The sequence below is a fragment of the Orcinus orca genome, chromosome 13 (genome assembly GCF_937001465.1).
Source record: "Orcinus orca chromosome 13, mOrcOrc1.1, whole genome shotgun sequence".
Classification (NCBI taxonomy): domain Eukaryota; kingdom Metazoa; phylum Chordata; class Mammalia; order Artiodactyla; family Delphinidae; genus Orcinus; species Orcinus orca.
The window spans coordinates 47,146,760-47,161,075 of NC_064571.1; the positions used below are offsets into that span (position 1 = coordinate 47,146,760).

Sequence of the window (14,316 nt, forward strand, 5' to 3'; positions counted from 1 at the left end):
ATCTTTTCTCTAATAGTGAGGTAGTTGTACAAATTGAGCTTTCATCTTTTTTTTTTTCCACTTAGCACACATGGCCGAGTGCCTTGTACCTACATAGCTATATGGGTTAGGTTTGCACTTCCCAAAGTGGGTGACCTGGCACCCATACTTCTGGTGTACCTTAATGAATTGTAGTTCATGTTTGACTGTTCAGTGGACCTGTGATTACATCATCTAGTTTTAACCTAACCAATTCTCAAAAATTGGTCAAGCGGCTTAAAAAGATTCCTGCAAAAATAACATGTTATGTGGATGATACTAAAGGTACCAATACAAGTGAACCAACAAAATAATCATAGAGCTACACTCCTATTCTTTTTTTTTTTTTTTTGCGGTACATGGGCCTCTCACTGTTGTGGCCTCTCCCGTTGCGGAGCACAGGCTCTGGACGCGCAGGCTCAGCGTCCATGGCTCACGGGCCTAACCACTCTGTGGCATGTGGGATCTTCCAGGACCAGGGCACGAACCCGTGTCCCCTGCTTCAGCAGGCAGACTCTCAACCACTGCGCCACCAGGGAAGCCCTTTTTTTTTTTTAATTTAATTTATTTATTTTTGGCTGCATTGGGTCTTTATTGCTGCATGCACGCTTTCTCTAGCTGTGGTGAGTGGGGGCTACTCTTCGTTACAGTGCACTGGCTTCTCATTGCAGTGGCTTCTCTTGTTGCAGAGCACGGGCTCTAGGGTGCACGGGCTTCAGTAGTTGTGGCACATGGGCTCAATAGTTGTGGCTCATGTGCTCTAGAGCACAGGCTCAGTAGTTGTGGCGCATGGGCTTAGTTACTCCGCGGCAAGTGGGATCTTCCCAGACTAGGGCTCAAATCCGTGTCCCCTGCATTGGCAGGCGGATTCTTAACCACTGCACCACCAGGGAAGCCCTACACTCCTATTTTTATCAGATAGTCATGTCATATGATAAAAAAGCTGACCACCCAATCTGAGCTGATGAGAAGTTCAAAAGTATCAAGAAAAATATTTAAAATATGGTTCACCTTAAAAAAATAAAATAAAATATGGTTCACCTCCACTAATGTTAACAGTGAGCCTTGATGTTAGTATGTAGTGTGCATTGAGATATTAGGTAATGAAAATATCATAATCAGCAAGACACTCTAAGCATCCAGAACATAAAGACAAACCCTGTGATTTTTTCATCAATATTTAAGTCTTATGTTGCTCAGTCCATTATTTTTATAAAGTATACTAAACATAATGACAGATGCTTAGAGCTCCTTTTAAATTTGCTTATTCAATAGTGAAAAGACAAAAAGTTACATACCGTTGGGGAAATGCATGTTCTTGCTGCCACAGTAAAACAGACTGAAATAATATGGGGACAAAGTAAAATGCATTTCTTATTAGCAAATATTGTCAAAAGGAGCATAGAAAACATCGCTAAAGAGTTAAAAGAATAAAAATATAACCTTGCAAGTAGGAAGGATGGTATACTAAATTGGAAGACGGTATATAATATTTATAACATGTCTCAGCTTAGGGTTGTTTTAAGATTATGTTTCAGTAAGAAAATATAAATAATGTTACTTTTCTGAGAGCCACTAAAGGAAATACGCACCAGAAAGAATATATTTGCAACAGTAATGACTTATTTAATAGAAAAATGTTTTTTGGAAAAGCTGTGTAAGACTGCTGATGGAGTGGCTTACTTTTCTGTAAATGTGAGGAAATGGAGATAACATCACACATGAAAGGAGTTTATTGCATCATTAATAGTCAGGCTAATACAGGAAAGGAGTTGAAACCAGAATTGCATGAAGTAATACTGTTGTGAATAATTTTATAAAAACATGACCTTTAAAATATATATATGCTTAGTGAAATAAACCATTACAGAAGGACAAAAAAAAAGAAGAAAATAAAATATATATAGTCTTCGTAGTACTTTATGATGAGATGGGAGTGACCATGATTATTCTTTATACATGCAGAGGTTTGGTCTTTATCTTGTGACAATATAAAAAAGAATCCTTGAACTTAACAATGAATTATGTACTTTTCTTTTGCAAAAATAATACTGTTCCAATTTTCTTAACCTTTTTTTTTCTTGGTAATAAATAGCTATGAATAGTATGAAACCTAGTACATATTTTCTAAAATTCTGTTGATTTAAGGTAAAAATGATATTTTAACTGAGTGAGAAAGCAAACTACTTTCTGAAAGAAACTTTGCTACGGGGAGATGATTTCAAAAACAGATGCTGGGAAATATTTCTATTGTTATGTGATTTTCTTGCCAAAAACAATGTGCATCACCTAGAAAGACTCTTGTATTGACACACTTAAAATACTTGGAAACAGTTTCCTTAGATTTTGAGTGCATTTAATAAAAATGTGAAAAAACGAAACTTTGTAATTAGCTTGTAAACTGATTGACACCAGGAAAAATAGAAATTTACCAGTTGAATTTTGATAAAAGTTTTGCATAATTGCTAGATGAGATAAGTTAGTATCCTCATTAGTTCAGCTAAGCCACAAGGTACTCCTCCTGTTTGAATCTACATGGTTTTTGTAAGATATTTTTTTAACTACATCAGTAGATTGGACCTAAAACCAAATCTTGGACTTGCCACGTCACTACAAATTAAATTAGTGAACCTTAGTCACCTTGCTTTTGTTAAAATATTATTATTAACATATTTAGCAAAAGTAAAAAGGGTTTTATACCGTTAATAGATAAATGAAGTTATTTTAAATATGTACCTTATTTCATTTTAGCTTATTCTTCTAATTTTATGTATTTTATTTGTACTTAGTGTAGATAATGTTAATTTAGTAGTATACATATATAATTTATATGTACGTAAATATCCATACATTGGGGTTATGTACTCAAAGACTTTTCACTAATTGGGTGTGCAGTCAAACAACATTTGGAGATCACTAGATTAGATGGTGCCTAGGATATGTATGGTATTTTACAGTTTATAAAATGCTTTTGCAAGTGTGTTCTAACTTGAAACTTATCAACAACCTTTTGATGCACAGGGGTGTCAGTTATGTTCATTTTATAGATGAGGTATTATTCCCATTTCATAGAAAAGGAACTGAAAGTCAGAGCATTTAAATGACTTGCTGCAGGTCACACAACTAGTTAATAATGGCTCATCAACTCCAACTCCAGGCTTATTACTGGGTGGTGCTTTTCCCATTCATTCCATTCATTGCTGTTCTACTGGTCATTCTTTAAGTTTTGATTTCCTGCCCTAATCTGTCTCTTATTTGTTCTTCAGAGTCCTCAGGTTGTTGCTTTTTAAATTTTGTCCAAGTTTTTAGTTGTAGTCAGTGGGAAAGAGAGAAACTGTACAAGTAAATTAAGAAGGACTGGGAAGAAAAGGATGGAACCATAAAGACATTATATTAATGATGATAATACACATTGTAGTAGATGGCCCAAAAGTCAGATAAATACCTTTGATGTAGAAAACCATGCAGAGGAACCATAGAAATAAAGTCTAGGCAGATACATCATTTGAATATTGGCATGAGGGCAGGCTAGAGCTGAATGGTTGTAGGAAATATAGATAATGGGTGTGTATGATGTACATGTAGTTCTGTGCTATAGTAAACTTGGCATTAACAAGAATAATGAATTAAGAATTGTGGGGTTTAGTCTGATCATTGTTTTGATTTTAGTACAATTCCATAAAACATGTGGCCTTCTATTTTGATTGTTCTGTGTATGTACAACAAAATTAACAAAATTGAAGACTTTATATATATAGAAATGAATAGTTAAAAGTTGCTTATCTAACAGATCTAGAGATAACTGGATTTAACATACTAATTTGAAACTGATTGGGTCAGAAAAGTGACTTAAAAGTATAGCATGGGCTTCCCTGGTGGCACAGTGGTTGAGAGTCCGCCTGCCGATGCAGGGGACACGGGTTTGTGCCCCGGTCCGTGAGGATCCCGCGTGCCGCAGAGCGGCTGGGCCCATGAGCCATGGCCGCTGGGCCTGCGCGTCTGGAGCCTGTGCTCCGCAACGGGAGAGGCCGCAACGATGAGAGGCCCGTGTACCGAAAAAAAAAAAAGTATAGCATGGTTTCAGACATCATTTTCTAGACTATGATCAGTGCCATAATGTAGGAAAAGAGAGATTTATTTAAGAAATTAAAATCTGATTTTAACAAGTTTTCATGAAAGTTATGTTTTACATACAGCTTCTGGGCTATTCCATATTTTATATATTTTTATATATATATTCTCTTTTCTTTTTTTTTTTTTTTTTTTTTTGTGGTACGTGGGCCTCTCATTGTTGCGGCCTCTCCCATTGCGGAGCACAGGCTCCAGACGCGCAGGCCCAGCGGCCGTGGCTCACGGGCCCAGCCGCTCCGCGGCATGTGGGATCTTCCTGGACCGGGGCACGAACCCGCGTCCCCTGCATCGGCAGGCGGACTCTCAACCACTGCGCCACCAGGGAAGCCCTATATATATATATGTATATATATATATAATGTATGATTCTTTAAATCTATTTTTTTTAATTTATTTTATTTATTTATTTTTGGCTGCATTGGGTCTTCATTGCCACATGCGGGCTTTCTCTAGTTGTGGCGAGTGGGAGCTACTCTTTTGCAGTGCGTGAGCTTCTCATTATGGTGGCTTCTCTTGTTGCAGAGCACAGGCTCTAGGCGCGCGGGCTTCAGTAGTTGTGGCACGTGGGCTTCAGTAGTTGTGACACGCGGGCTCAGTAGTTGTGGCTCATGGGCTCTAGAGCTCAGGCTAAATAGTTGTGGCACATGGGCTTAGTTGCTCCACGACATGTGGGATCTTCCTGGACTAGGGCTCGAGCCTGTGTCCCCTGCACTGGCAAGCGTATTCTTAACCACTGTGCCACCAGGGGAGGTCCCATGGGCTTTTCCATATTATAAATTCAAGGCATGACTTGATCTTCTCTCAACCTGGTGACAACACATCTGGAAATACTATGCATCACTAAAACTTTCATAGGAATTTTGCATGCTTTGAAATATTGCATATACGATTATACAGTTCCCTTAGTATTTACTGGCATATTAAACTAAGATGGCACTGATGGGTATATTACTGTCTGTGTTAATAATCCATAGGTAAAAGACTCCCTCAAGTTCAAATGAATACAGTTCTTACCTCTAATTGTTCATCAGGCCAGCGATTTATTTTGCTCACAGGACGAAAACCAAAATGGTGCAGTTGAAATTGGAACCAGTAACTGAAGTAGCTATACCCTTTCCTTTTTTATTATTAAATGGAAAGATCTTCCAAAACTTACGATAGTTTCAGTGGTTTAGAAGTTGTTAGAGAAATATTTTAGGCTTATCACAGTTTAGAGAACCCTAGACTTGGGGTCAAATCATTTGGATCTAGTGTCAGCTCTGTTGCTGTATGATGTCAACACAGGCAAGTCACTTAAGCTTTCCATAACAAATGTGTATTGGTCCAGTTTGGCTTGATCACAGATGATTAAGCTTCCACACCCATGTCAGCATAAACAAACAAATGGTTTATTTAGTTGTAAAAGATAGGGCTGCAGTGATGTAGTCAGACTGCCTCTTAGAAAGGCTTGTCTGCACTGCAGGAGGCTGTGGGACAGCCAGAGGAACACTCCGCAGTCAACCTGAGGAGTTGTAAGTCAGTGTAGTCTGTCAAGTTGGTGAAGCTGGAGAAGTGTTAAGGATTCCTTACCTCCAAGTGAGCAGCTCTCCTCCAGGTTACACAGCCATCCTTTGTCTTCCTTCTGGGTGTGTGGTAAGTATCTACATTAACAAAAATGTGCAGAATGAAGAGATTTCAATTTAACAGGATGCATATTAAACTCTAACCAAATAGGAGTAAAAATTCTCTTCACCAGTCTCACTGTGATCCACACAATCTAGTCTTGTCATTTTCTCTGTCAGTCCCATTTGACTATGCTTATGGCATGCTCAGGGTTTGCAGCTGATAGGCCACTTTCCAGTATGCCAGCATACTTTGGCCCTACCAGCTGAGTTGTGTGCTTACCAAGAATCAGTTATGCTCATTTCCAAAACTTGTATTACATTTGTGCATACCCAGTGACATTAGGACCAATTATTGTTCCTGATCTCAGTGGGTGAGAAGGTTTCCTTAAGTGTAATAGTTGAACATGGGCAACCTACTTGTTGAAATTGAACCTGCTTACTACTCCTTTGGAAAACTGTGGAGGTTTGCAGTTTGAGCATGCTTTCCATGTGGTTTCCTGCTAATCTCTCTAGTGCTCCCTTTATCTGTGTTTTCTCATCTTAGAAGGGAGAATGATGATTCTTCCTTTAAGTTTACAGAAAAGGTTAAAATTTAAACAATATATAAATATGGAAACAGTGAAAGTAAATGTGCTATATATTGTAGATGCTGTAATCTTATTTATAATGGGGAGTCTATGTGACTCATGGTTTAAGGAAATACTCTTCTTCGACTCAGGTTTTATGTACAAAATCAGGTAACTCTGCTGCTTTTCTTATTTGGCATTTTGAAACACTATGGATTGAGGAGTTTCCAAAACCCTGAGTGAACTAAACTAAACTTAAACCAATAAGCTGAAACTAAAATGTAAGATGATGGACTAACTTCAGTGGTCTGGAAGATGTTAGAGAATTAACATGTCTCAGGCCCTGTGGGTTATTACAGTTTAAAGAACCCTAGACTTGGAGTCAGACCAGCTGGTCTCATATCAGCTGGGCTGTTGATAGCGCTTGTCTCTGCTGCTCTGATCCTGGCCTGTTAATCATTGGTACATTTCACAGGGATTTACAAAAGATTTCTTGGACTAATAAAAGGCATTAGATTTGATTCACATAAAACCACTAGCTGTTTTTAGTGCTCTTGGTTTTCATGGACATTAACTTCTTTAGTTAACACTTTTCATCTTGGAAAACAAAACCAGTATCTTACGATTCTTAATCAAGCATATGTGGGTTATCCTTTAATTGATTATTAGCTTTTGGCAGCAGCGGTTTTAGCATGTGTATGTACACATGCACATTTTGGGGTCATATGCACTTGAGTTTGAATCCTGGTCTACCATGTACTAGATGTATGACCTTTGGAAAGTTAAACCTCTTTTTTTGTGTGTTTTTTTTGTTTGTTTGTTTTGTTTTGTTTGCGGTACACGGGCCTCTCACTGCTGTGGCCTCTCCCGTTGTGGAGCACAGGCTCCGGACGCACAGGCCCAGCAGCCATGGCTCACGGGCCCAGCCGCTCTGCGGCATGTGGAATCCTCCCGGACCGGGGCACGAACCCGTGTCCCCTGCATCGGCAGGCAGACTCTCAACCACTGCGCCACCAGGGAAGCCCTAAACCTCTTTTTAAACCTCTGTTTTCTTATCTCTGTGAGAGCATGATAATATCTACCTCACGGGGGTTAATGAAGATAAAAAGAGGATGTGTATCGGCATACAGCATAGTAGGCATTTGATAGATGGTCCTTTTCTCTCTGTGTCAATTTTTAAATTTCATTCTGTCTCATGGATAAAAAGAGCAAAACTTATGTAAGCTACATTTTTATTCACTTGAATGTGGTAGGTCTGGAGACTATTTGCAATGAGAGTAAGAGGGAAGTAACGTTTGCTACTGTGTGCTTCTATCATTTCTAAAGTTAGATCACCCATTTCTTAAGTCCGAACTGGTATTGGCAGAAATTTAGAATTTGAACATTTAGTTTTATATGGCCCTGGGTACTGACTTTGGAATTTGTGGCCAGAAATTGGAGGAAGAAGAACCCAGTGAAGGCGGTAAAAAAGAATAAATAAATAAAGTTTATTTTGGTCATCCTGGCCCAAGTAATCTATTTTCAAAAGTAAGTCTAAGTAACATATCACTTCTCTTCTACTATGCAGACGTGGGGAAAAAAAGGGCATTTACCTTAATGTACTGTTATATCTTTCTGGTTCAAACATTTTAATCTTCCTTTTTTTGTTTGTTTCTCCAGGCTCTATTCCATCCCTGACCCACCTTTGTCGTTTGGAAATTCGGTCCAGTCTAAAACCAGAGCACCTACGATCTAACAGTTTTATCTGTCAGTTGCCACTTCCCAGAAGCCTACATGATTATTTGCTCTATGCAGAGGTTTTGAGGATGAATGAAGTTCCAGAACTGGCAGTTATTCAAGATGGAGAAATCAGTGAAGCTACTTAACACAGGTCATGTCTTACTCTGAAAACCACCAAGATAAGGAGCCATGGAGTACAAATTCTTCACGATTTTATTGTCACAAAAGATGATTTTTGTGTGGTTGGTTAGATTTTAGAGGGCAGTAGTTTAATGCAAATGTTTACAACTAAGCTCCCTGGTAAAAAAGTATAAACCTCACTAGTGTTACTTTATTGCAGTTTTATCATGGGTACACTTTATGTTGTAAATTACCTAACAATTTTCTGCTTTATTCTGTTAATGAACTGTGGCTAAACATGGTGTATTTCCACCTATGATTCTATGTTTACCTAGGGCTAGTATTTAGAAGGGAATGCATAAAACTTCACTGGATGTGTATACACAGTGGAGTTAAATCTCTCTTATATTTATAAAAGAACTATCTTATATTCTATTCTCATCTCTTAATTCAGTTGAAATTCATTGGCTTTTCACAGGTAAACTCAGGGGAGAATTCTTTCTTTAAAGACTATAGAAAATGAATCATTTTGCTGTTGTTTTTTTTTTCCAGTTCCTTGATACTCTCTTTGGCTAAAAAAGATTCCTGTTTCTGCAAAGGCAAGAACAGACCTAAACTCAAAGATATGCTCAGTTGAAAAAAAAGAATTAGGTTGGTATTGAGATAAATGTGCATTTTACACAGTATTAATTAGGAGACTGGGAGAGACATTTCTGTGGTACCATCTTTAAAGAAAGGTATGTATTCCTGAGTTGCTCAGTATCAAATAAAACTGAAGCTCCATTCAGCCTCCAAATCAGAGGGCACCTTTGATCCTGTGAAGCAATGATTGCTAGTTCTATTAATGTTATAGTGGGTTTCTTTTTTACTATCTGGATACATTATCAAATAGTCCATGAAATTTAAACCTTAACATCCTAGGTTAATGAGACACTGCCTCATTGGTTTTGCAATTGCTCGATATGAATCTAGAGTCAGAGAGGACTGAACACCGTAACAGGTGAGCTATGTTAAGAGACTGTGGGCAATAGTCTTGAGAAAAAGGTTATGAATGCATTAATGTTGTGATAGACAACTAGAGATGGGGTCCAAAGGAGGGCAAATATTCTGTCCTATTGGGATGCTGTGACTTAAAATAGATGGGAGTGGGTTAGCCAGATTCATCTCTGATAGGCTTTTGCTATTTGGTAAAAGCAGTGATGATGGCGTACCAAATGATGGAGACATTAGGGTCCAGGAGGATGACTAAATTCAGCACAGATTAGGGCTGTAGTTGCTGCCTGTGGGGTGGGGAGTTTGACTGTAGTTATACAGGCAGAGATAAGGGTGGATATGGAAAAACAGGTGGAAATTCTGATAGTTACTAAATTCTAAAAAAGTATGTACTATGTAATATTTTTTAAATGTCTGTATTTTTCCAAACCCTAAGTCTCTGATTTTTATATAACCAGTTTTCTGTTAGGGTCCATTGTACATAGAATGTTTACATTTGAGGGTGAATCTTTTCATGTGTTTTTGTTCATGTTCAAATATGTAATAAATTCAACTACTCATAACTTACTGAGCTTTTATTCTTAAAAATCTCAAAATATTTCAGATACATTAAAAACCCTTAGTATTTAAAACATAAATGATTTTACTTACTGTATAAATGCATCTTTCTTTTAGACTATTTTATAATATAATATTTATGATTTTTATGACTAATAACAAGGACTCAGTGAGAAGTCTAATCTAAAAGTACCTGAAGGTGGGTGAATTATAGTCACAGCCTCTGATCAAAATGATACATCCAGTTAGTGTGAACTTTAAGCTCTGACCTACATGCACCATGGTGCTTTAATACTCTTAAGATCACAGTGAACCTGAGGAAGAACTCCATACAGTAGTTTTCTAATGGTGGTACATATCCAGAGCAGGACGCGAATTGGTTTTAATAACAATTGTCAAGAGTTTACCCTTCCTTGATCTGATGTTGTCCCTTAAGTATATTTCCTGCTGATCCTTCCTGTCATAGGACATCTTTCTGTGATCATTTGATGTAATAGTGGTAATCTGGACATCATTTCTTTTTTTTTTAAAGTAAACTTTTTATTGACATTTAACACATATATAAAAAAGTACACAAATCATAAGTATACAGACAGGTTACAGTTGACCCTTGAACAACATGGGAGTTATAGGCGCCTACCCTCTGCACAGTTGAAAATCTCCATATGACTTATAGTCAACTGTCTGTATCCATGGATTCATCCAACGATGGAGCCAATCAACTGCAGATTGTGTAGTATTGTAGTATTACTGTTGAAAAAAATCTGTGTATAAGTAAACCTGCACCAGTTCAAACATGTTGAAGGGTCAACTGTAGTTTTACAAAGTGAAAACGTTGCATAATCAGCATGCAGTTCAAGAAACAGAATTGTTAACATCCTAGGAGTTCCCTTTGTGGCCCTTCTAGTCACTGTGCTCTTGCTAGAAGGGTAACTACTCTTCTGGGTTCTAGCACCAAAAATCAGTTTTTCCTGGAATCATCCACTATGCTGTCTTTTGTTTCCTGTTACTTTTGTGCACATTTTCAGATTCATTTGTGTTATTGTATATAGTTATAGTCATTGAACTTCATTTTTTCATTTCCCTCTCCCTTTTGCCCAAGTAGCAAGTGTCTTGATATGCAGCTTTCTGGTGGCCCTACTTCCCAGATCAGTTATACACTTCTGTTGTCCCATGACCACCTATGACATTCATAATCTTTGAGAGGCAGCCCAAGTGTCACATTTATGTCACGTGATCAGTTGATATCTCTAACTTTAGATCTGTTCTTCCCATCTGTCTGTCTGTAAACCTGTATGAAGATCATGTTTTATAGATCTTCAAGTATCGTGCCAGGTACAGTTTCAAGACCTCTGAGTATTTTTGATTGGTTACTCTCTAAAATTCTACTGTATTTTGTTGGTCCTCAAAAACTTATCATAAAAACTGTGATAAGAATGTAAATAATTATGTATCTTCTCTGGAACAGTGGACTTGGTTCCATCAGCAAGGGGTATAGAAAGAAGTTGAGAAAATCTGTCTAAAACTTTGCCCTTCATTTTTATACTCCTCTATATTCTTGGAGGTATATTCCCCTAATTATATTTCTTGTTTGGTCATAGAAATATTTGTTTGAAGAAGCACTCTCAGTACGATTATTGCTAGCAGGTCCCTAGTACTATTGTGGAAAGGTTTTAAATAGTGGGAATGGTTGGTTGAAGGGCTAGTGAAGTTGCTAGTAATGTAGCCATTTCCAGTTTTATGATCAAGTGTTTTAGATCTAACAATTTGTGAGAACAACCAGTAAAACTGCACACTGCCTTCCAATTTCATGGGTTCATCCTCTGTATAAAGTAAATGGAAGCTCAGCCTGCTAGCCTATCCAAATACTCAATTTAAAGAGGATCTGGGGCTTCCCTGGTGGCGTAGTGGTTGAGAGTCTGCCTGCCGATGCAGGGGACACGGGTTCGTGCCCTGGTCCGGGAAGATCCCACATGCCGCGGAGCGGCTGGGCCTGTGAACCATGGCCGCTGAGCCTGCGTGTCCGGGGCCTGTGCTCCGCAACGGGAGAGGCCACAACAGTGAGAGGCCCACCTACCGCAAAAAATAAAATAAAATAAATAAAAATAAAGAGGATCTGTAAGCCAAAGGGATCTCGAAAACTTTACCTTTGAGCTGGGAACATAATAGAAACACCTTTGGTACTATTAATTCCCCTGAATTTCCTGTGCTAGAGCACTTGCCTCCTCCCTTCTCTCTTTTCCCAAGCAGCTAGTCACACATAACTGAGGTGTCAAGACTATGTGTAGGTAAGAGCCCAAACCAAGAGATTTCGTTACTCATGACTCTACATGACCTGGGTAGTTTATCTGAAAGATGGGTGTCCCCTCATCAGGAAAGGAGTGCTATATTCTATCTAGAGCATTATCTAGAGCTAATGCTGGATCTCTGAGTTTATACCTACACAGTCTCTCTAGGAGAAGGTGGTGTTTATGACTTCAGGTAAAATAAATATGGCCCATGTTTGAAGGCTTAGAGACTATCATAGTAGTTTTATAAACACACCTGGTGATTTTTATCCTTTTTCATTTTTTAACAAAACATTTAAGGAAAATTTAATATTCCTGTGTGCAACTGTTGAGATTTTTTGTTTTGCTTTCTCTTCCATTGTTTGTTTTTCTCTTAGTTTATCTTCATCTGTATTTATTATTATTGTTGTTGTTATTAAATGACAAGTGGTCATTGAAACATAATACCTGGCAGTAAGTAAACTTGTTTTCTTTTTTTGTTAGAGTTAATAGAAACCTGTGGTTTTCCTGAGACAGGGAACTGATTATGCTTAGTATTTTTGTGACATATTGGTAGAAAAATGTATAGTCTTATTTGTAATAACATGTCAGTAGTTTACACTGAGAGGAGGCCAGTCTGAATTATATTTTTTATGGAAACATATACTTGAGGCACAGATTTTAAGTACATAGTTTCTGCAGTTGATTTAATGAATAAAACATTTTAAGTAAGGGGCATCTGTTAACCTGTCCCTTTGCTAATATATGTCTTTTAAAGATTTTAAAAATTCTTTTTAAAAATCTTAAAACTCAGCAAGAAAAGGGAGGAAGAGAGATGGAGCCATAGTCCTATCATCCAGACCCAGTATTTCTGTTATATGTTGGAATATTTTCTTTCTCTTAAGGTTTTTAAAAATCTGTATACAGCTTTGAGGAGTGTTTTTGTTTTATCATAGCTAAAATCAAACCCACCTTTACAATTTTGTACCTGATCAAGCCTTTTCTTTATCATGTTAATGATACCTCCAGCCAGGCTCAAGCCATGAGTTATGACAAATTTTGAGTTGGTAGGAATGAAAAATAATGAGGCATTTCTGGATTGATTCTTTCCCTAAGGCATCTGCATAAAGCAAACAACCCCTTCCTCCTTTTTGTACAGGAAAAAAGAGAATGGAGGTGAGACCTTTGTGAACTGTGCTAGTCATCTGGTCTCAGTCCAGGTTAGTTATGTAGTTACCCTGTTATAACTATGTATTGTGTATGTTTTTAATGAAAGAATTTAAAATACCATTGTTGCAGTAAAAAATTAGTGTCTGCATGATTTTTCTGTCTCTTGGCTTCTTTTTCATGCATAGCACTAATAGATGAAGCAGAACAGGTGGTAATTGCCATTGGCACACTGAGACTTGTGAATAGCATCTGTTTATGTCTCTTTTACCATCAAATGGTTAGCATAACCTTCTCTTCACTGCTTTTCTATGTGGATGATAAAAGTCTATCGTGAGTCATTATAAGGTGTTAATTTACACTCTTTTTCTAACATGGAATAGGTGAAGAAGCAAGTCCATCTGGTGTTTAAATATGACTATGATTTGAATCAAACAATTAAAAAGAAGGCCTAATACTTTTGAGGTTATTTTGGAATATTGGATCAAGTAATATGTGCCAAAGATATCAATCGCAAGCCAGAGTAGTTCCATAAATAGATGCATTAGTTAGTAATGTGTAGTCTGGATTTTAGTTTTGACACGTAAAAATTATTTACTTTATTTTAGACAATAAAACATTCAAATCCTTATGGTCTTCATCTTGCTTGTAATTACTTGGTTTTATTAGCCCACTCTTAAATGTCATAGTGTGGTATTTGTTTATGCATGTTGATGCAAGTGCATACTTTTTTATCACTTTATTATGGAAAATTTTAAGCCTATAAAAAATAGAGAATTTTATAATGAACTTCCATGTTCCCACCACCCAGCTTTGATAATTATCAACTCATGGCCACTCTTATTTCCTTTTCCTCACCAATTGCCTTTCTTCCTTAGCATTTTGAAGTGAATTCCAGACATAACATTGGTAAATATTTTAGTATATATCTTTAGAAGTCACAGATTCCCTTTTTTTTGTTGTTTTAATTGCGGTACGCGCCACCCCCACCCCACCCCCGTCGCGGAGCACAGGCTCGGGACGCGCAGGCCCAGCGGCCATGGCCCACGGGCCCAGCCGCCCCGCGGCACGCGGGACCCTCCCGGACCAGGGCACGAACCCGCGCCCCCTGCATCGGCAGGCGGACCCCCAACCACTGCGCCAGCAGGGAAGCCCACAGATTCCCTTTTAAAA

General features: G+C 37.9%; 1 protein-coding gene across 4 annotated transcripts in view; it reads left to right on the plus strand.

Moving 5' to 3' along the window:
• The window catches only part of ASB3 (ankyrin repeat and SOCS box containing 3), a 155,092-nt gene extending 145,374 nt beyond the window's left edge, over positions 1-9,718 (plus strand). For all 4 annotated transcript variants that reach the window (XM_049695965.1, XM_049695964.1, XM_004286516.3 and 1 more), the window contains one exon: positions 7,979-9,718. In XM_049695965.1, the coding sequence (XP_049551922.1) occupies positions 7,979-8,184 (206 nt within the window). In that variant the 3' untranslated portion in view covers positions 8,185-9,718. The remainder of the gene's footprint in view (positions 1-7,978) is intronic.
• The last annotated feature ends 4,598 nt before the right edge of the window (positions 9,719-14,316 follow it).